General features: G+C 49.7%; 8 protein-coding genes and 1 non-coding gene across 9 annotated transcripts; 4 read left to right on the forward strand and 5 right to left on the reverse strand.

Annotated features, from left to right (window-relative positions):
• Nucleotides 1-1,539, forward strand: BGW36DRAFT_383562 (putative methyltransferase-domain-containing protein). The gene is made up of 2 exons (XM_046216682.1): nucleotides 1-610; nucleotides 661-1,539. Exons 1-2 carry the CDS (start codon nucleotides 129-131, stop codon nucleotides 1,253-1,255), a joined length of 1,077 nt encoding a protein of 358 aa, XP_046069385.1. The 5' UTR covers nucleotides 1-128; the 3' UTR covers nucleotides 1,256-1,539.
• Nucleotides 1,540-2,718: 1,179 nt separating this feature from the next.
• On the forward strand, nucleotides 2,719-4,147 carry BGW36DRAFT_361561 (ornithine decarboxylase; the record flags this gene model as incomplete). Its single annotated transcript, XM_046214285.1, has 2 exons — nucleotides 2,719-3,031; nucleotides 3,084-4,147. The coding sequence occupies 2 exons, from the start codon at nucleotides 2,719-2,721 to the stop codon at nucleotides 4,145-4,147; spliced, it is 1,377 nt and encodes a 458-aa protein (XP_046069386.1).
• Nucleotides 4,148-4,316: 169 nt separating this feature from the next.
• On the reverse strand, nucleotides 4,317-5,683 carry BGW36DRAFT_383566 (CobW domain protein). The gene has a single exon (XM_046216683.1). It carries the CDS (start codon nucleotides 5,544-5,546, stop codon nucleotides 4,437-4,439), a length of 1,110 nt encoding a protein of 369 aa, XP_046069387.1. The 5' UTR covers nucleotides 5,547-5,683; the 3' UTR covers nucleotides 4,317-4,436.
• Nucleotides 5,684-6,172: 489 nt separating this feature from the next.
• On the forward strand, nucleotides 6,173-7,850 carry BGW36DRAFT_429752 (uncharacterized protein; the record flags this gene model as incomplete). The annotated part of the gene is made up of 3 exons (XM_046220734.1): nucleotides 6,173-6,262; nucleotides 6,307-6,720; nucleotides 6,768-7,850. The coding sequence occupies 3 exons, from the start codon at nucleotides 6,173-6,175 to the stop codon at nucleotides 7,848-7,850; spliced, it is 1,587 nt and encodes a 528-aa protein (XP_046069388.1).
• Nucleotides 7,851-8,119: 269 nt separating this feature from the next.
• On the reverse strand, nucleotides 8,120-8,950 carry BGW36DRAFT_301440 (uncharacterized protein; the record flags this gene model as incomplete). Its single annotated transcript, XM_046211685.1, has 2 exons — nucleotides 8,120-8,815; nucleotides 8,879-8,950. Coding segments are annotated over 2 exons (768 nt in total), but the record flags the coding sequence as incomplete, so codon positions are not given.
• A 459-nt stretch (nucleotides 8,951-9,409) lies between these two features.
• Nucleotides 9,410-9,492, reverse strand: BGW36DRAFT_t52. The gene has a single exon. It is a non-coding gene; the product is annotated as a tRNA-Arg (tRNA).
• A 383-nt stretch (nucleotides 9,493-9,875) lies between these two features.
• On the forward strand, nucleotides 9,876-12,002 carry BGW36DRAFT_409362 (uncharacterized protein). Its single transcript, XM_046219104.1, has 9 exons — nucleotides 9,876-10,335; nucleotides 10,392-10,429; nucleotides 10,485-10,908; nucleotides 10,965-11,038; nucleotides 11,093-11,161; nucleotides 11,211-11,253; nucleotides 11,305-11,498; nucleotides 11,561-11,648; nucleotides 11,699-12,002. The coding sequence occupies exons 1-9, from the start codon at nucleotides 10,296-10,298 to the stop codon at nucleotides 11,935-11,937; spliced, it is 1,209 nt and encodes a 402-aa protein (XP_046069390.1). The 5' UTR covers nucleotides 9,876-10,295; the 3' UTR covers nucleotides 11,938-12,002.
• On the reverse strand, nucleotides 12,003-15,876 carry BGW36DRAFT_383572 (uncharacterized protein). Its single transcript, XM_046216684.1, has one exon. The coding sequence runs from the start codon at nucleotides 15,626-15,628 to the stop codon at nucleotides 12,152-12,154; it is 3,477 nt and encodes a 1,158-aa protein (XP_046069391.1). The 5' UTR covers nucleotides 15,629-15,876; the 3' UTR covers nucleotides 12,003-12,151.
• Nucleotides 15,877-16,038: 162 nt separating this feature from the next.
• Nucleotides 16,039-18,387, reverse strand: BGW36DRAFT_418436 (mitochondrial inner membrane protein Mitofilin). Its single transcript, XM_046219422.1, has 3 exons — nucleotides 18,186-18,387; nucleotides 16,365-18,122; nucleotides 16,039-16,313 (listed from the first exon to the last, which is right to left on the reverse strand). The coding sequence occupies exons 1-3, from the start codon at nucleotides 18,300-18,302 to the stop codon at nucleotides 16,266-16,268; spliced, it is 1,923 nt and encodes a 640-aa protein (XP_046069392.1). The 5' UTR covers nucleotides 18,303-18,387; the 3' UTR covers nucleotides 16,039-16,265.
• Nucleotides 18,388-18,598: the final 211 nt, after the last annotated feature.

Here is an 18,598-nt window from a genome sequence, read left to right on the forward strand (position 1 = left end):
TACCACAGAGAGACAGAGACGGCAGCGAGACCAATGACAATGACGCACATGCTCCACGCACGTGAGATAACGGCGCCGCCAATCATCGCTCGTCCTTTTTATCCATATCATAGATTTATATCAGAGCGATGGTCTACTACATACGCTTCCTGAAACCCCCCAAACTGCAGCATGGCAAGAATGGACTTGCCACGGCCTCGGCGCTGATTTCGATCACCACCGACCTGGGTGACGCTTTCCTGGCCGAGGATGTATCACTACAGGCGCAACTGATCGCAGGAGACACAAATACCGTTCTACAGAAGAAAGATTTGTTGTGGCAGGCTGGGAAAAGAGAGCTACCGGTTTCAATTGGGCCTATTCGGTTTGGCTTGAAGAACCAGCCGATTGGCCTTGCCATAGGAATCAAAGATGCCTCCAGTTCTGTTTTTCACGACGAGTTGAATGACTCTACAACCTTGCCGTTGGTTATGTCCGGATGGAGCGCATCTTTTGGCGGGTCAGAATCTGCCACTGCTGCGAAGCTTGTTGAGAGACGGTTCAATCTGGAGGAACACGGCCAGCTGAGGATCTGGGAGGAGACGGGGAATAATATAGCGCGTCATATATGGTAAGTTCGCTAGCAACCGCGACGAAATGTGGTTGTTGACAGTTACCCAGGGACGCAGCCCTAGCTGCAGTGATATGTCTGCAAAGCGCAATCACGAATTCCCCATCATCGGAACTACAGAAACTACAGTCTCGGTTTCAACACGGCACCAACAAGACCCTTCGCGTAGTCGAGCTCGGCGCTGGATGTGGGATTGTCGGCATCGCTCTAGCCCAGATGCAGCCTCGCAGCGCTGTCATACTCACCGATCTCCCCGAAGTCAACGACATTGTGTCTCGCAACATGAGGCTTGCACATCTGGCGGCTGGGTCGAGCGTCGAGTTCCAGGTGCTAGACTGGGATGAACCGCACGGGGATGTCTTTGCAGACGGGCTGGACCTGATTCTTGTCTCTGACTGCACGTACAATGCCGACAGCCTTCCTGCGCTGGTGCTGGTGCTGAGCCATGCCACCCGCAGATCGCCAGATGCTCTGGTCTTGGTGTCCCTCAAGAGGCGGCACGACAGCGAGGCGGTCTTCTTCGAGCTGATGCAGGCGGCCTCGTTCCGCATTGTCGAGCAGACGGCAGTGTCTCTCCCGGCAGCGTACTCGGAAGCAGACCGCATTGAAATATATGGGTTTCAACATGTACACACACATACATAATAGTATATATATGTATATATATACTACATGAGTACATATGTATGAGTATGAGTGTTACAATGAAGGCCTCTGATTGGCTGCAGCCTGGGATATGTGCGTCATTTGCTAGCTGCATCTGGCTAGCCACTCGGAGTACAGTGGGGCAATGGCGGCCTGTGATTGGCCTGTGCCGGTCCAGAACACAACAAAAAAACAAAAAAAATGCCAAATGCGACCGGGTGCCTGCATGTATTACTATTTAATATTCATACATATTCCTATTTAATAGTATATATTTATATTTACTATCAGTATTTAACCTTTACTATTTACTATTAACTACTAAATATTACATAGTAATATTAACTGCGGAGGCAATTGATATGCTCAGCGGCGAGGAACAGTGGCTTGCTCGGAAAATGATAAATCGCGCACCCAATTTGAGGCGGCATCGATATGCAGTCGATTGCAAGCTGACTCTGCTGATAGCAGTCGTGATAGTCAGTCAGAGTAGTAACGATTACCATCACAATGATAGTCTTATTAATAGTTGCTGTGGGAATCCACATCCAGTGCTAAGCATTAATCGCTCATACAAAGCAACAGCATCAAAAGACAGGGTGGATGACCTCATCTATAAAACCAGAAATCAGACAGTGAGTAGGGCAGGGCAGAACCACACGCGAGCGAAAAACAGGCGAATGAAAAGCAAGCAGGAGCTGATCCTGGTCGTGCTTGCTGTTCGCTGGTCGGTGCAAGTCGGGAAAAAGAGTGGAGAGCACAGTAGCAGTTAATTATATTTCTCTCCCCGCAGCACTACCCACAACTCTTCCATTTTTTCGACACACCCAACCACCACCATCATCATTGCCCACGCGATCGACCCGTTCCTGTGAAGCCTCGTAAGTGCGACATTTTTCTGGCCCTGTCATCATTACCCCTAGCTCGATCGAGGAACTGTGCGGCGATGTGCCCATTCGGTTCTGTGCTGTGCTGTGCGGTTGCCTGTACCCTAACAACACAACGGACTCCCATTACCCACCTCCTCCACCCTCTTCTTTGTCGTCCATCACACTGAACTGAATCAACACGCTGAAACTAATGACTCACTAGTTCTCAGGACTTAAAAACCCAGCAATTGCCTTTGGAATCCCCAAAGGCGCAGACAACACCACGGCTTTTGCCTCATCCTCGTTCTTCTTCCGCATTGTCTCCCGCAGCCGACTTCGGCAGACTCTCAACAACATTCCACCTCCTGCTGCTTGCTAACCAGCTGCTGTCATCCTCGAGCGTGCCTGTCATTCCCCTGGCCCCAGTCGCTACCTCCCCCTCTCTTTCTGAGCTGCCGCATAGGGTTACTCTGACGGTTCTTCCTCTTTTGGGGGAAGGGTCGAAGAGGCTTAGCCCACTCAACTTCAGCTGCGAAGCTTTTCGCCCTCCTTAACGAGGCTATTTAGATATCTTATTGATTTACTGCCGACCGCATGGTTATGGCACCTTCGGTTCTTGCTGTTGATGATATCTATACCACTAGTAATTATCATCCACATACGAAAGATCCGACACTTGTGACCCCGTACAGCACCGATCATGGCGTGAAGCCTATTTGTCTGCCTCGGGGCCAAGTGGCTCCGAAAGAGATGATTCTCGAGCAATTGAGACTGCGTGTGGCCAGGGTGGATGCTGCCTGCTGCGAGCCCGGCGAGGAGGATGCCTTTTATGTGGCCGACATGGGCGAAATCTACCGCCAGCACATGCGCTGGAAAATGAACCTGAGTCGCGTCAAGCCTTTCTACGGTGGGTTATCCTCCGTTTCAATAAATTTTAATGGTGACTAACGTTACACTAGCCGTCAAGTGCAACCCCGACCCAGAGATCCTTCGTCTCATGGCCAAGCTTGGAAATGGCTTCGATTGTGCGTCCAAGGCCGAGATTGACTTGGCTCTGCAGGCCGGCGTCGATCCAAGTCGGATCATCTACGCCCAGCCATGCAAAACCAGGTCGTATCTGAGATATGCTGCTCAGAAAGGCGTCAAGCAAATGACATTCGACAACGCCGACGAGCTATACAAAATCAAAACCGACTTCCCCGAAGCCGAGCTGTACCTGCGTATTTTGACCGATGACTCTTCCAGCATGTGCCGCCTGAGTATGAAATTCGGCGCATCTGTCGACAGTGCTCGCTACCTTCTTGACCTTGCAAAACAGCTTGAGCTGAAGGTAGTTGGCGTGAGCTTTCACGTTGGCTCCGGGGCTGAAGATCCGGCAACGTTCATCAAGGCTGTACAAGACGCTCGGTGGGTGTTTGACCAAGCTGCCGAAGTCGGTTATGAACTCCACACCCTTGATGTTGGCGGTGGTTTCTGCGATGACACTTTCGAGCGATTTGCAGCCATCTTGGGCAAGGCCGTCGACGACTGTTTCCCTCCGCATATTCGTATCATCGCGGAGCCTGGTCGCTACTACGTTGCCCAGGCCTTCACTCTGGCTGCACATGTCATTGCGCGTCGCGATGTCCGCGACCCGCAGGATCCTGCGCGCGATGCTTACATGTTGTATCTGAATGACGGGGTCTATGGCAATTTCTCCAACATCATTTTCGACCACCAACATCCAGTCGCGCAGATCTTGACTAGCGCCGCCAACGGGCTGGAATCTGCTGGCTCTTCCACTGGCAGTTCGCCTACCGATGGCATTGAATACAGCATTTGGGGGCCGACCTGCGACGGAATTGATGTCATCAGCAACCGCATTACTTTGCCAGGCTTGGTTGATGTTGGAGACTGGCTTTACTTTGAAAATATGGGTGCATACACTCGCTGCAGTGCTACCCGTTTCAACGGGTTCTCCGATAACCACGATGTTATATACATTTCCAGCGAGCCCGGAGCGTCTGCGCTGCTCGAATATTGATTGTTCTCTGTTGCTTTTTGTTCCTTTTGTTTGGTGGCTTTTTCTGTTTTGTTTTGTTTTTGTCTCGTGTTTAGATTGTTGTTTTGGTTGTGATTATTCTCAGTCACAGACACAAAAGTTCTTGGTAGATTTCAGTTAAGATCAGTTGACCTTGCTATAGACATAGATTCAATAATCTGTAAATAGCATTGAACAAAATATACATATACATGTGCATATCCTCAATTCCGATGTCTATCGCTATCATTTCTATTACTCTATCACTCTACATATGTATCCATGGGTATCATCATAGCAGCTTTTGTACAACCAACTCACCCCCCTCAACCGTCTTCACCAGCCCTCCAGCCTCCAGCCTCTTCTTCCACTTCCCCGACTCATACCGCGCCAAAATAAATGTCAACCGTGCAGCCTCGCCCTCCTCTACGGACGCCGGCGTGAACGTCCAGCGCCCAAACGCCCAATTCAGAATGTACACACCCGTGCCCGCCGTCGTAGGCAGCGCCGGATCTGATCCTTGCGGCGCTGTCGCCGGCGCACAGCGCACTATGCCCTTGATCCGATACACCTCTTCCTTCGAGGCTGAGTGCAGCAGATGCGCGAATGCGTGGACATCCAGCACCGCTCCAGCGCCATCACCCTTCAATGTCACAGAAAGAACCTCTACTTCTGACTGATGCTCATGCTCATGCTCATGCTCATGCTCATGCCTATGCCCATGCCCCTCCCCCTGCACCTCTCTTCGTAATAGCTCTTCTCCGCCCCTCGCCATCAACGCGCCATCAATCCCCAACAACACGTCTCTCTCCACCCTCCCCCTATCCGACTTGACCCAAGGCGTCGGCGGATCGAGCTCCAAATCGGCCAGGCGATCTAAACAAACATCAAAGCGTCTCTCATCCACCAGCTCCCACTTATTAAACACCACCATATCCGTATACTTGGCCTGCATCTTGGCCGTGTAACTCGTATCCTCATAGCCCGCCCAATTCTCGACATCAATCACACTAATCACGCCATCGAGCGCAAACACGCCGGGATATTCTTCCCGTGCCAGACGGTTTACTTCCATCGCTAGAGTCGCGGGGAACGCGCTTCCGCTGGTTTCGATAATTATGCGGTCGGGCTGGATAGAGGTGCGCAATTGGTGGAGGGCGGGGCCTAGTTGGCCGACGAGATTACAGCAGATGCAGCCGTTGAGAAGCTCGCGGACGCCGCTGATGGATTGCGTTGTGGCCAGCTGTGAGTCGATGGCGACGTCGCCGAATTCGTTTTTGAGGAGCGCGAGGCGGTAGGTTGGTGGGAGTTGCGGGATCAGGTTGAGCAGGAGTGTGGTTTTGCCGGACCCGAGGAAGCCCGTGATGATAGTGATGGGAATTGGAGGGTGGGGGATCGTCATTTTATATTCTAAGATGGTTGATATGTTGTGTTGTTGTATATGTAGGTGAATGGAGAAGAAAGTGAAATGGCCTTGGTTTTTTTGACCGGGGAGAATCGGCGGCCCCTCACTGCGATAAGATAGGACCACCCCACGGCTACAACCATGTCTACTATATAAACATAGAGTGGATAAATTCTTGCCTATTTATGTTGCTGATTTAAGAAATATGATTTATTAGTATAGTCTAACAAGTCATGCGTGGTGTACACTGTCATCTGTTATTGAGTTCTGTGTTATATCAATGGGCCAGGATCCATGCATACCACCCCAGTACCGAAACTATAAACAGGGGATAGATTGACAGACATGTTGATTATGTTGGTATTTAGTTAGGATATACATGTCAACTGGTAGGTAATGTACCAATATGTGATGGTGCGACTAAGACAGATATTTGTACTAGACGAGGTGGCTCCTTCCTGCCTCGTTTGTCTCAACATCGATTGATCCGCCTTCTTGACCTGCTCAACTTCAAGTAATTTATTAGAGATATCAGATACTCTCAAATGCATTGATTACATGCATTTATATGCATTGACTGTGCTGACTGACTGTGCTGGTTGCTTCATGTATATGGCTGTATCATGCCGTACGAGGAGATCACGAATTTCTACCCCGACAAGGGATCCAGCATCAGCTCGTCAATCCCCTCGAGCAAGTGCGCCGAAAATGCCGTACGTCTGTTTCCTCCTGACCAGCCATTATTCTGACTTCATAGTTCACTTGCACCCGTCCCCGATGCCACTGCGACGCCGCGAATCGCGAAGACCCTGATGCCACCGAAACAGTCTCGCTCGAGAATCGCAGACACGCCGACTACTTCTACCGACCACCAGTATTAGGCCCATTGCCCGGGTTCTGTGATTCTCAAAACTCGCCATATGCGGATTTTCACTACGAAAAGCTTTCGAAGGCTGAATACTGCGAGCAATGCCAGTTCTGCTCGGTGCTGTCCAGATGGTGTGGCAGACCATCTGCACTAGACCTTAACTGCGCGTCTGTGGTTGATCTAAATTACACGAAAATGAAGCTGCCCAATGCAACCTGGGTCCAGGAGCCACTGATAGTCAATCCGGCGGAAATATACGGTGAAAACACGAACCCTAGAGAGCCATTTCTGCCAGCTGTGTTTGTGAGTGTGGCCTGCAACGAGACACTCTCTACTTGCTAACTAAACAGTCTCATACTATTTCCTATCCCTTTCCTCAGGAGCTGCCTGTATATGATGTTGATTTATCGAGAGATGAGTGGAATCGCTCAATGGAGAGCATCCATAACATCCATCGCTGCCGCACAATGCCTCAACGGCGGGCGGAGAAATGCCAGCGGCTCAGGCTCTGCAAGGATGTTCGTGGAGCGAAACGCGAGGACTGGGCTTTCGAGGAGGGGTCCCTTGTTATCGGTATTCACCCGAATTTCGTAGATTTGCCACAGCAGCTTATTGCACCGGACGAGTTCGAGCTACGATATGGAGAGGTGTACGTGGTCTGCCGGATGTTTCCTGATTTGTGGGCGCTCTGCGCAAGATTAAGGATGTCGGAATGTATTCTTCCAAATCGAAAAAGTGATACAGTTGGTCATGGCGTGGAGAATATCAAATTCCTTCCGCTGTGTGCTGTTACGTTGGCTGCTAACTTTGCGAACTTTGATCGGCGTTATGCAGAGTATAGGCTGCGATACCCTTATGCAACTGCATTCCCATACGGAGGGCTTCGAATCACGCCACCAATGCGCCAGGAGAGTATCGAGGCTAGCGAGGAGTTTTTCGAGTTTGGTTATGAATCACTGCATATGGCGGGGATTGTGTTTGATCTTTGCCAACCACGCGCCACGTTACCGTCTAACACTGACTATGCGCCTTTGAACTTGTCCATTTGGGAAAAGATACAAGAGCTAATCCCATTTAGCGACGCTTTCGGTAAATCGGGTACACTGCGAAGAGGATGGCGGAAAAGTATTCCCAAAGAAACTAATCAGTCCGCTACTGGAAGCAAAAATGCGAGTGATTGTCCACAAGACCTCAGCCCCAACGTGTCTTTAGAGAATGATATTATTTATACAGAAGACAAGTCTGTCACACATCGTGAGGAAATAGACACGGTTAAAGCGAACGGCAGGTCGAGGAGTTTGAGATCGCGAAGACCGGTGAGCAAGCGTAAGAGTGTTCGCGAGTTCTTCTTTGGGACTTGGAGACAGAGGCCGCTGGAGTTATTGGACACGGGAAATCCTGTCGAGGAAGCATCGCAGGGCAACTCGAGCTGATGCGAGTTTATTGATCGGTAGTGCTCGAGTTGGATTATTCTCGAAGACTCATTGAAGATTGTTATTTGGATGTAGATTAGTCTCTCATTCTGGGTCTGTATGGTATTATTTGTAGATAATAACACTCTTTACACTCATTCAAATAATGATGTCAAGTATGTATATCCCTGCCAGGTTAGGGTTATTGCCCATCCGTAAGCATACAAAAGCCATAGCCAACACAATCGATATATGAAACACAATCGACTAGGAAGATATTGATATTGTCCTCATTTAACCCTCCGGACCACAAACTCAATAACCCTCGCACTCTCCCCCAAAAATGCCTGATCTCGCGGATCCCAGCCCATGTCCTCCCACGTCCTCAACCATGCCTGCACCGCCCACTTCGACCCGGTCTGGAGCCCGACCTGCTGCCACAACTTATCAAACGAAACAGGATCATGTCTCCAAAGTGGCACCTTAACCGGCCCAAACTCAACCTCCACGCCGCCCACATCCAGAGTCCCAATCTGACAACCCACCACCAACGTTCCCACCCGCGAGAACTCCACCAACCTTTTCACAGCCTTCACCTGGCCCTCCCAACCCCACTGATGCAGCACCTGCGACACAAAAATTACATCCACCGAGCCCTCCAGCGCCGCCAGGCCCGCCGACTCCGCGGTGTCCATGAAATCCGCCTCTATAAACTGCGCTGAGAACGTCGCCTTGTCGCGGAACATGTCGAAGCCCACGGCCCAGTGGCTGACAATGTCGACGCCGTAGAGATTTGTCGATGGCGCACCGTCATAGACGAGCCGTCGCATGTCTTGTCCAATGAAACAGCCGACATCAAGGTACCGAGCCCCGGTCTTGACGAGGGCGAGGATCTCGGCGTAGGCCGGAGATCTGGAGATGGTTGGGACGAGCCAGACGCCCAGACCGGTGCAGGGATAGACGCGGATGTTCCATGCTTGGTCACGCTTGTTTAGAGCATTGGATTTTAGAAAGGGACAGACATATCAAGTACGAAGGATTATACGTACGATTCTATGGACATGCTCGGATTGCTGGGAGGGAGGAATTCCGCTGTATTTTTCAAGTAATTCGCGGGTCTTTTCAGGTCAGTTACAATGTAAAAGTTGGAGCTACATTAAAGTAAGTGTGGTATATGTCCTACCTCTTGTGAAAGGTGCTTGTCAATGCTGGGGAGATAGTACGGATATTTGGTGTTTGCTTGCTCTTTTTTGGCATATTCTGGCTCAGCATATGATGATTTACTGTCGGCCATTTTGATAGAACCTGTTGCAAGACTTCACTCGAGGTTGTAAAGAGGGACTATCGATGAATGTGCATTAATATTGCAAGTTAGCACTACATAAATAATACTCGAACGAATACAGCGTCTTGAATAGTTTAGGTGCGGCTGTGAGATATCCACCAGATGGACTAAGGAAGACGTTACACCTGCATGGCCGCAAAGCAAGAGAGCTTGCAGATTAGCCTACGCACTCGCTGGTACCAATATTTCCAAAAAATACTCTCTCCAAAGAGGGAGTTCAAAAAAAAAAGAAAGTCGACCATGCAGGGGATCGAACCCTGGATCTCTGGCTGTATATATAAATAGGAGGCCAGCGCCTTACCACTGGGCTACACGGCCAATGAACGCTAGAGATTGTGCTTAAATCGATCTATCAGAATCTCCTTATTGAGGGAGGGCCCATCTTGGCATTTAATAGACAGTCCGACTAATACTCGATTAAGGGTTCCCAGAGGTACTTATTGCAACTTATCGTTGATTGTTGAATTAGCTAATCGAGCTCTGCAGTGTAGTCTAAATGGCGGCTAGGCAGCTTAGAGCCAACAACCAACATCTTGTTAGATTGTAATATGATGGGGTCGAGAATTTACCTCAATATTGGGCTAGACACATTGCTACGTCGTTTTTTACTCTAGGTAAATTCCAATACACTTTAGGACTAAGAGGTACTCCCGCATGACAAATCAGGCTAACTGCGCTCTTCATTAATCGCGACCCGACGCCCGTCCCACTCATAACGCCGAGGACGATCCTATACTAGACTCATACGTCTTAGAGTATTACCATTTACTTAAGTTACGGCACGACGGCTGTCGGCCCGCTCGGACGCCCTGCCCAAGACCCTGTATCTAACATTTGCTGCAAGAAAGGACAGTGGGAAAACGCTCACCTACTGCCACATTAGACTAGAGATGTGTTTACATGATGTCACCCCTCCTCGATTTCGCGGGTCAGGCATCGCCTTCGGATGTAGCCATCCTGCTCGTCAAAAGCGATGTGGGAGTTGAGGAGTATAAAGTTGGGCTTAACGTACATGTATCCTGAGATCAATCCTTCTGCAGGCACAATTCAAATTTCACACTCGCATTCAATACTTATATCCTTTTATAACCTCTCTCTCCTCATCAGCTATCCTCTCCAATATGGCCGCTTCAGACTATCATGTCATTATCGCAGGCGCTGGTTCGTGGTTTGTAACTCTGTCTTCGTCGTTGTCTTCTAATACATGTATAACGCAGGTGTCACTGGCGTCCTGATTGCTCAGGGGTTGAAGAAGGTAGCGTCAACCCTCCCCCTTCCCCTTATTTCTTCGCACCGACTTACCATCCCAGGCCGGTATCCGCGCCTCAATCTATGAGCGTTACCCCAAAGCCAAATACGAAGACCGTGCCGGAAACTGGACTGTAGCTCTACACTGGTCTATCCCGTTCATCGAAGCCTGTCTCCCGGCAGAAGTCTTCGCCAAGATCAAAACCTGCGAGACGAACCCATGGGAAGAAATCGACCCCGTGGTGGCCGGCAACATCCCCCTCATTAATGGACGCACTGGTAAAGTACTGGCGAAAATGCCCATGGATCACCCGAAACGCGCGTCGAGAGGGAAGTTGCGGGATTTGTTCAAGGAGGGCCTGGATATTCAGTATGATATGAAGTTGACTGATGTCCGGGTTAACGATGACGGGAATGGCGTTATTGCGAGGTTTAATGAGGGTAGTGTGGTTGTTGAGGGGGATGTGATCATAGGCGCGGATGGAGGTATGTCTTTTTTCTGGTCTTGTTGGGATGAGGTGCTGATTCTGGTGGCCATTTAGCAAAGAGTGCTGTCCGCGACTGTCTCTTGGATAAAGAGGATGGCCGGCTAGATGTAGCGAATGCTTTGATTCTGGTAAGTCTGTTCTTCAGTTTATCGGGGGATTTCAACAACTCATGCAGCTATTAGAGCGCCTTCCCGACGTTTACTGCAGAACAAGCACTATTCATTCGCAACAACACCCACCCAATCATGCAGGTATGAACCCCTTATCTATAAAATGACGACCAAAACTGAAAATCCTCAGCTCAGCCCCCACCCATATCAAAATACAATAATATTTGAATCCCGTACGTCCAACACAAACCAGACAATGCTTATCCTACTAACAATTCAATCAGTCGCCGATGTCGTTGACCGCAACAAGCCTGAGTCCTGGGTATTCTACATCAGCCTATCAATCTACACCAACGAAACCCCGCCAGACGAGGCAGAAAGAAGACACCTTTTCAAATCCTACATGTCGACCTACTGCGAGCCGTACAGGTCGATCGCCAAGTGGATCACAGACGATGTACACATTAACGGCGACAAGGTAAGCACTCATCCGTCTACATCCTATTCTATCTTTTCCGAGCCGATTCCTAATGTCTGTAGTTCCATTATTGGGGCAAGATCACACCCTGGAAGAACTTCAGCGGCCGGATCACGCTTGCAGGAGACGCGGCACACCCAATGGTTCCATGTAAGTCCATCCAAACTTGACCATACGAATATTTCCTGATATTTCTGCAGTCCGCGCCCAAGGCATCAACAACGCCATTGAAGACGCAAAACTATACGTCGACGCTATCAAGAGCGTTGTCTTGGACAGCAAGGATCTGCAGACCGTTATCGATGACTACGACAAGTCCAGCTATACGCGCGGAAAATCGGATATTCAGTTGTCGATTGAGCAGATGCATGCTTATCATCACTGGGATGAGGTGATGGATTCGCCTTTGATGAAGAATGGGTATGGGCATGCTCATTAAATCATGTTGATTTGATGACTACAAATGTAAAAGGAGTTGGAATAGGTACTGGTGAAGATTGGATAGAAAATTGTTATGGTCTTGATATCATAATGCATTGATGTTAATATATTAAAAGCTGGAGGTATAAGAGAACATATATACACGAACATAGACACGCTCAACTATAATGAACTAAGATGAGTAATACAAGGATCAGATCATAAATTATATGTTAAATCCACAAAACCCAGCGAATACTTGTCAACGCCCCCTTGGCAATACCCCTGAAAACCTTGAAGACCATAACCACTAGCCACACCCACCACATAACACCGACCAGCACCCATTCTAGCAACACAAACCCAACACGCCTAATCAAACGGAAACGGCGGTTGCGTTTCCGAACGCCCTTGTCGAGCGCCTCGCTGAGTTGCTTGATGGCAAGGGTGCTGGTTGTATTGAGTTGCGTACTCAACGTCTCTGCGTGCAGCGCCGCGGCGCGCACTCGCGGTGTGAGGGAGTTGTTGATTAGATTCTCAAGACAGTTGAGGTCGTCGGTCAACGGGCCTAGACCGGATTTGGAGAAGCGGTACATGGACTTGTTCAGATCTGCCTTTGTGTTCTCGAACCGTTCGAGCAGGTTGCGAGCGGCGTAGTTGAACTCGTCAATTCGAGGAATCCGTGGAATCGGAGCGTCCGTATTGACGAGGCTACGGACGAGGAATTTAGGAGGAGAATCACGGGGCTCGTTGGCTTGACAGACGATTTCACGGGCTTTGATGCCTGAAGATAGGAGTAGAGCTTGGCACCGTAGTATTTCGCATTTCTCGGTGGTATTCGGGTCTGTTAATCTTGGGATACTTCGTTCGGATAGACTCCAAGCTCGGCTTTCTTCTGGTAGCGTAGGTCGTTTAGCTACTGACGGATTGGCACTTGCTAATCCTGTCACTGGTGGTTTACCAGGAACGGGTAAATCAGTGCCTCTTCCGATCAACTTTCGAGCCCGGTTCGACTCTAGCGAATTGAAGGAATCACTAAACCCATAGCTGTTTCGGCGATCGGTATACGACGTTATACCCGGCGACGTCATTGAGGGCTCGCTGGGATGAGCTCTGGTAAAATGGACGTTGCTGGCATGTCTAATGTCTTGTGGAAGAGAGTCCAAATCCGAGAGCTCGCCGCCATCCTCATGTCGAAGGGGGGCCGTGAAAGGTGAGAGATGTGAAAATGAAGTTTTTGAAGTTCTCTGCCCAGTGTGTGTTTGTAATACGGCCTCCGATTCATCATCGACCAAAGTGTTTCCTCGACGCAATGGTGCTTGCTTAGGTTCGCCGTCGGTTCTCTCCTCGTCAGAATCGCGGTAGTCAGATACGAAGCTTGCAGCGTATGACGACTGGCGTGAATGGCCACTTCCATCCCTGCGCCGTATCATATCTCCCATTTTTGACACTTCGCTTCCAACAATCTCTGCAATTCTGGAACCTTTAAGGAATCCCTTCAATTTCGACTCAGAGCTAGCAGGAGGTTTTGGCGAAGCATAGCTTTCTGATCGTTGAAAGCTTCCTAGTATGACGTCGTCATGGCTGTATGGCGGCTCTGGCAATGGGCTGGGCTCCAAAGTTCTAGGGCTACCACTTCCCTTTGGGCTGGAGTCTGCCGTTGTTCTCTTGCGGAGATCTGTCTCTAGCGGATTTTCATCAATGCTCTCTCCTGTGTCAAATAAATTGTGACGCTTGCTTCTAGCTCGCTCGTTCAAAGACCCAATAACGCGCGGTAAACGTTTTCGAGGAGACGGCGAGCGACTCGACGGTGGGGATAATTTAGCGGTAATGCTGGGGAAAATAGGTCCTTGGATAGGTGAATTGGGAGCGGTGCTATCCATTTCCTCTAGAGACATTCGATGATCTTCCTTTCCAGTCGTGCTTCCTGCTGGAGAAACCAGGCCGTGGCCTTTCTCACCATAGTTGCGGCGTTCAGCCGGAATTTCCTGAGATGCTGGAACAGAAGCCTTTGAATCTGCTTTGGAAGACCCGGAGCGTTGATCCACCCCTTCGAAAACTTCCTCTGCTTGCGTAGTGGATCCTAGCTTGTTGTCCAATTGCTTTCCCCATCTTGATTTACGGGCTCTGCCACGCGATACGGCACCAACACTACTCGAGTCGCTTGATAAGCTGTTTGATCGAGTCCACCTTGGAGCGTGTATTCCATCGGAACTACTATGAGGTATATGCAGTGCATTCCGCAGCTTTCGTTTGTGACGGACTCGATCCAAGTCATTTTCAGGTCTGCTTTTCTCGAAACTCGGCAGTACTGTGGACTGTTCCATTGATATTTGCCAGTTTTCATCATTTTCGATGCTGAGATTTGAGGGTAGCTTGGATTGTGTAGCTGATCCGCTAACAAGTCTGAGTTTTCGAGAATCAGGATAGAGCCTGTCCCCGTTGCTGTTTACGGTTTTAGACTTGTTGGCATCGTTCTCAAGCCAAGCAGCATCGGCGAGGAGCTCTGCCGGAGAGATCACCCACTCAAGGCGCGGTCTTTGCGGTCTTGTACCCGTGCGATTCGCCCTTGAGTTTAATGGATGCAATACAGAATCATCATCGCCTTGACCCTTGTCCAATTTTCCGTCTTCTGTGGGATGAAACTGTGGTAAGCTCAGACATTGGTATGGATCTCGAACATTGTGTCCATGAACTGTTTCGATAGAGTCGACCCATTTCTGAACCCTTGACACATCTTGCCACCCCTCGGATTCAACATCAATTTGGCACTTTTCTCTAAATCGTAGCTTTCTGTTGCGGATAGATTGTAGTGGATTGTAGGCTCTACTAGGGTTCACATCTCTGAAAGCCTGCGAAGTTGAGTGAGGGAGTGGAGGTAGATCTGAAAGTAGCCGCAAATATTGTTCGAAGAGTTCAAAATGCTGTTTAGCCTTTTCAACCCTAGCTATCGTTGCATCTGAGCACGCCATTTCCATGTCGAAACTGTCATCACCTAGCAAGGGTCCAGGAGTAACAAAACTATTCGCTATTATTTCGTTCGGCGATGTTGCATTAGGATATGATTTTCTGAGATGCTTGTTGTCTTGTGTGTTGACACTAGGGTGCCGCCCGCCTCTGTTGATGCCTGAAACTGACCGCTGAGCAATATCCGAAGGCGCGAACAGCCCCGCACTATTTGGCGTAGTTCGGCGGGCATTCAGCAATGGATTTGACGGTACACGGCCGAGATGGGTCCTCCTCCTAGATTCACTAAGGCTTAATGCAAGATTGACAATCTGGGCCGGATCGGTATCCAAACCCGCAGCTGGAGGGTTGGAGGCGCGCATATGTGCATTTCTCGACGTAGCGGATCCGTTCTCATGGCCATCATGCTCCTCCGAAGTCGACGCGTTTGTCACAGCAGCCAGTGGAGATGCCCTCAGACTATCCCCTTGCTGTCCCCTCGTCCGAACGGTTGACGTCCGTTTCTTCGGGGTTATTATCTCGTCGTTAACAGACCTGCGTTTCCCGCTTCCTTGCAAATAACCTTGTTGACCATGTTGCTCAGACAGTGATCGCCGTGATTTGGTTGGGTATGCTGAACTAAGTAGGAAGCCGCCTGATACTTGCGATCTCTTGGACCGATAGCTCCCCTGGTCATCGTCCCTGGAATTGCGTCCGAGAGTGCTACCCTCTAGTTCCTTCGGCAAGCTACTACTATCCTCCATTTGTTCTTCGAATATGGTTTAGGGTGGCCTGTTTCAAGGCGATGAAAGGGCTCCCGTTTCTTTTCAGCGCATCTTGGGGATTCGGGTGACGGCGTCGCCGGCCGGATCAGTGTGATGCGCTGATGAGAGGAGGTGCATTCATGCGTAGTTCTCGGGTGCCGTAGAATCGATAACCAGCTGTAGTACATATAGCAATAAATAAAAGAGGGGATTCGCTGTTGTTGAGCGTTCTTGCATGTGCCTGCCCGACGGCGTCAGGAGGTGCAACAACTTCACTGTTGGACCTCTAGGCAAACATTGCAAACTGCGGAGTATCTCCGCGCCGCGCGGCTTACACGTATGACGTCTATTATTATCTCTTAACATCAAATACACTAATATAACGAAAAGTTAAAATATTATTAATATTGATATAGGGAAGGATTTTATACCTCATCCACTTTTTTAGTGCTATATTCAAACTTTGTCACCATACTGTACACGTAAATATAATGATTTATATCTCAGCTACGTCTTTTCAAGTCATATATGTATTGGATGAAAAAGCAAAGGCCAAAGTCTAACAAATGGAATAAATCTTATTGAGTCTAGTACATTGTGTATGTTTTACAAGAATACGTATCAGGAATATGAGGACTCAAGACTCAACCCTCAGGCACTGTAGGCGAGCCTCCGTTTCCATCACCTGCAGCCTGTTAGTATTGCGCCATGCGTTAAAGCTGTTGTGCAGACTTACTTCTAAAGCTTGATTAACCTCAAGTATACGGCGTACATCAGCAAGCCAGTCTTTGCTCAGGATCTTAGCCCAGCCCTGAAGGGAATTCACCTCACGGGCAGCAGCATCGAGTCTTCCCTCCTCCAGCATGTTCTCTGCACGGTTCAAAACGCTCTCTACATCGTCGCCATCTGTTAGACCGTCATTGCTAAATTTCACCTTGCTCAAAGCAACGCTGACGGCGTGTCGGGCGATGCCAGCGTCTTCGGAGAGGTGGCTGGCTTTGCGAACTTCGCTTGCTACACGACGGAAGCGATCGATGATCTGAGAAGCGGTAGGGATCCCACGCTGGTATGCTGTAGGATTGATCGAGGCAATGGCAGCAGCCACAACTGGGTCATCGGCAGCAAGCTCCTTCACGGCGACTAGCTCGCGAACAAACGGCTTGGCCACACTCGCGTTCTCAAGCACGGTACGAACAGAATCAATAGCAACTTGAAGTTGCTGAGTCTTCAGGTTGCTTTCGATGACATCGCTCCATTCGCTCGTGAGTTTCTCGAGTTCGTTAACGTTGGTGGTTAGCTCGCTAATCTTGCTCAAGCGGCCTTCACGCTCTCTTTCAACTAACTCCTTTACATCGTTCAGGTACTTGCGATTCAACTCAATGGCCTGTTCGACGAGCTCGTTCTTCAGACGCTGCTCAGCCAATTCCTGTGCCTTCGCTAATTCGGTTTTGACTTTGTCTTGGTATGCGTGTGAGAGTTTCTCTCGCTCGGTTTCGAACTCTTCCCGGAACTGAGCCACCTCAGCAGCGCGGGCCTCTTCAATCTGTTGCATAAGCTTCTTGGCAGACTCGTCGAAAAGAGCATGGGCCTTCGCAACCTCCTCCTCGGCTCCCTTCTTGGCCTCTGTACGAAGAGCGGTTATCTTCTCTCCAATGCTTTCTAGTTCACTTCGGACTTTTGCAATTGGCGCGGAGTACTTGTTGGCAGCACCATCAGCACTGATGACGGTGATCACGTCGTTGAAAACCTTGACAAGTTCCTGAACCACAGGCTCGTCGGCTGCCTCGAGTTTAATGAGCTCGAGAGTTGCAGCAGGAGAAACAGCAGGCTTCCTAGGTTCTTCCTTTGGCGCTTCCTTGGGAGTTTCCTTTTTGGCCACTTCAGCCTTCTTTTCACGACGCTCCTCTTTCGCCTTCGTGACTAGTTTCGACTCATTGGACTTTGCAACAGCGCTGTTGTGTGGGCCCTTTTGGGTCAAATCGCTACCAGAACCGTCTTCCTCCGCGACCTTCCATGACAGGCCACTGCCGCTTGGGATGGTAACCTTTTGCGACTCTACCTTATGAGCTGGGGGTAGTCGGTTGGAGTGTCGAGTAGCATTTGGGAAACGGCGGTAGAAATCACGCTCTTCAAAGTAGAGAACGCTCTCCTCACCAAACGGCACATATTCCGTGAAGAAATCGTGGAAGTTGTCTGATTTGAGAGCTAAGAGCACACCTCCACCATAAGCTAGTCCCGACGTAAGGATAAGGTAGAGCAGGAATCGCCTGAATCGGCCGGTCTTTGGAGGCCGAGGCTGTTTGACTGACACCTTGCTGGTGTCATCCGTAGGCGGCTGAGGAGGCTGTATAGATGAAGGGGGGGAGGTTTGGCCTTGGCCAGTCGGGGATGGTGCAGTCGCAGCTACTGTTTCGGGAGGAATTGATGACTGTGATGTCGGCGAGACAGGCGTTGGGCTGTTCGGGGCAGGGGTCTTAGAATCTGCAAAACGCCTCTGTACGAAAAGACAATATTAGAATATTAAAAGCTTGCTTGGCCTGTTATTGGAAGGTCGTACCTGGCCACGGATGATAGGACTGTTCGCGAGATAGGCAGTCGGGAACTGTGTTGCGGCGCGCTGTCGGCTCACAGACAGGAGCCGAGTCTGCTTCGACACAATTGAGTAGCGCAGCATGGCGGGCCGCCCTACCTGTGTTGGCAATTGGGGTGGAGAGGAGTAGGAAGGCTGAAGGTGAAGGCGAGAAAAGATGACGGGATCGCTCTAGAGTGTATAGGCACTGGGCTGTGGCACTTTTCAAGATCCGCTCCGAGGCGACGGCGCACCCTGGCCTTACCCAACCGGGAGACTGTCCCTCACCGGCTGTTTCCGATTGTATATCTATACATATGGACCACGAATCATTAAATAACTACTATTTCTACTATCGCGCTTAGACACTGCAAAATACCCAGTGGAAAATTGTCTTAAAT

The sequence above is a fragment of the Talaromyces proteolyticus genome (assembly GCF_021365285.1).
Source record: "Talaromyces proteolyticus strain PMI_201 chromosome Unknown BGW36scaffold_9, whole genome shotgun sequence".
In the NCBI taxonomy this organism is placed as follows: Eukaryota; Fungi; Ascomycota; class Eurotiomycetes; order Eurotiales; family Trichocomaceae; genus Talaromyces; species Talaromyces proteolyticus.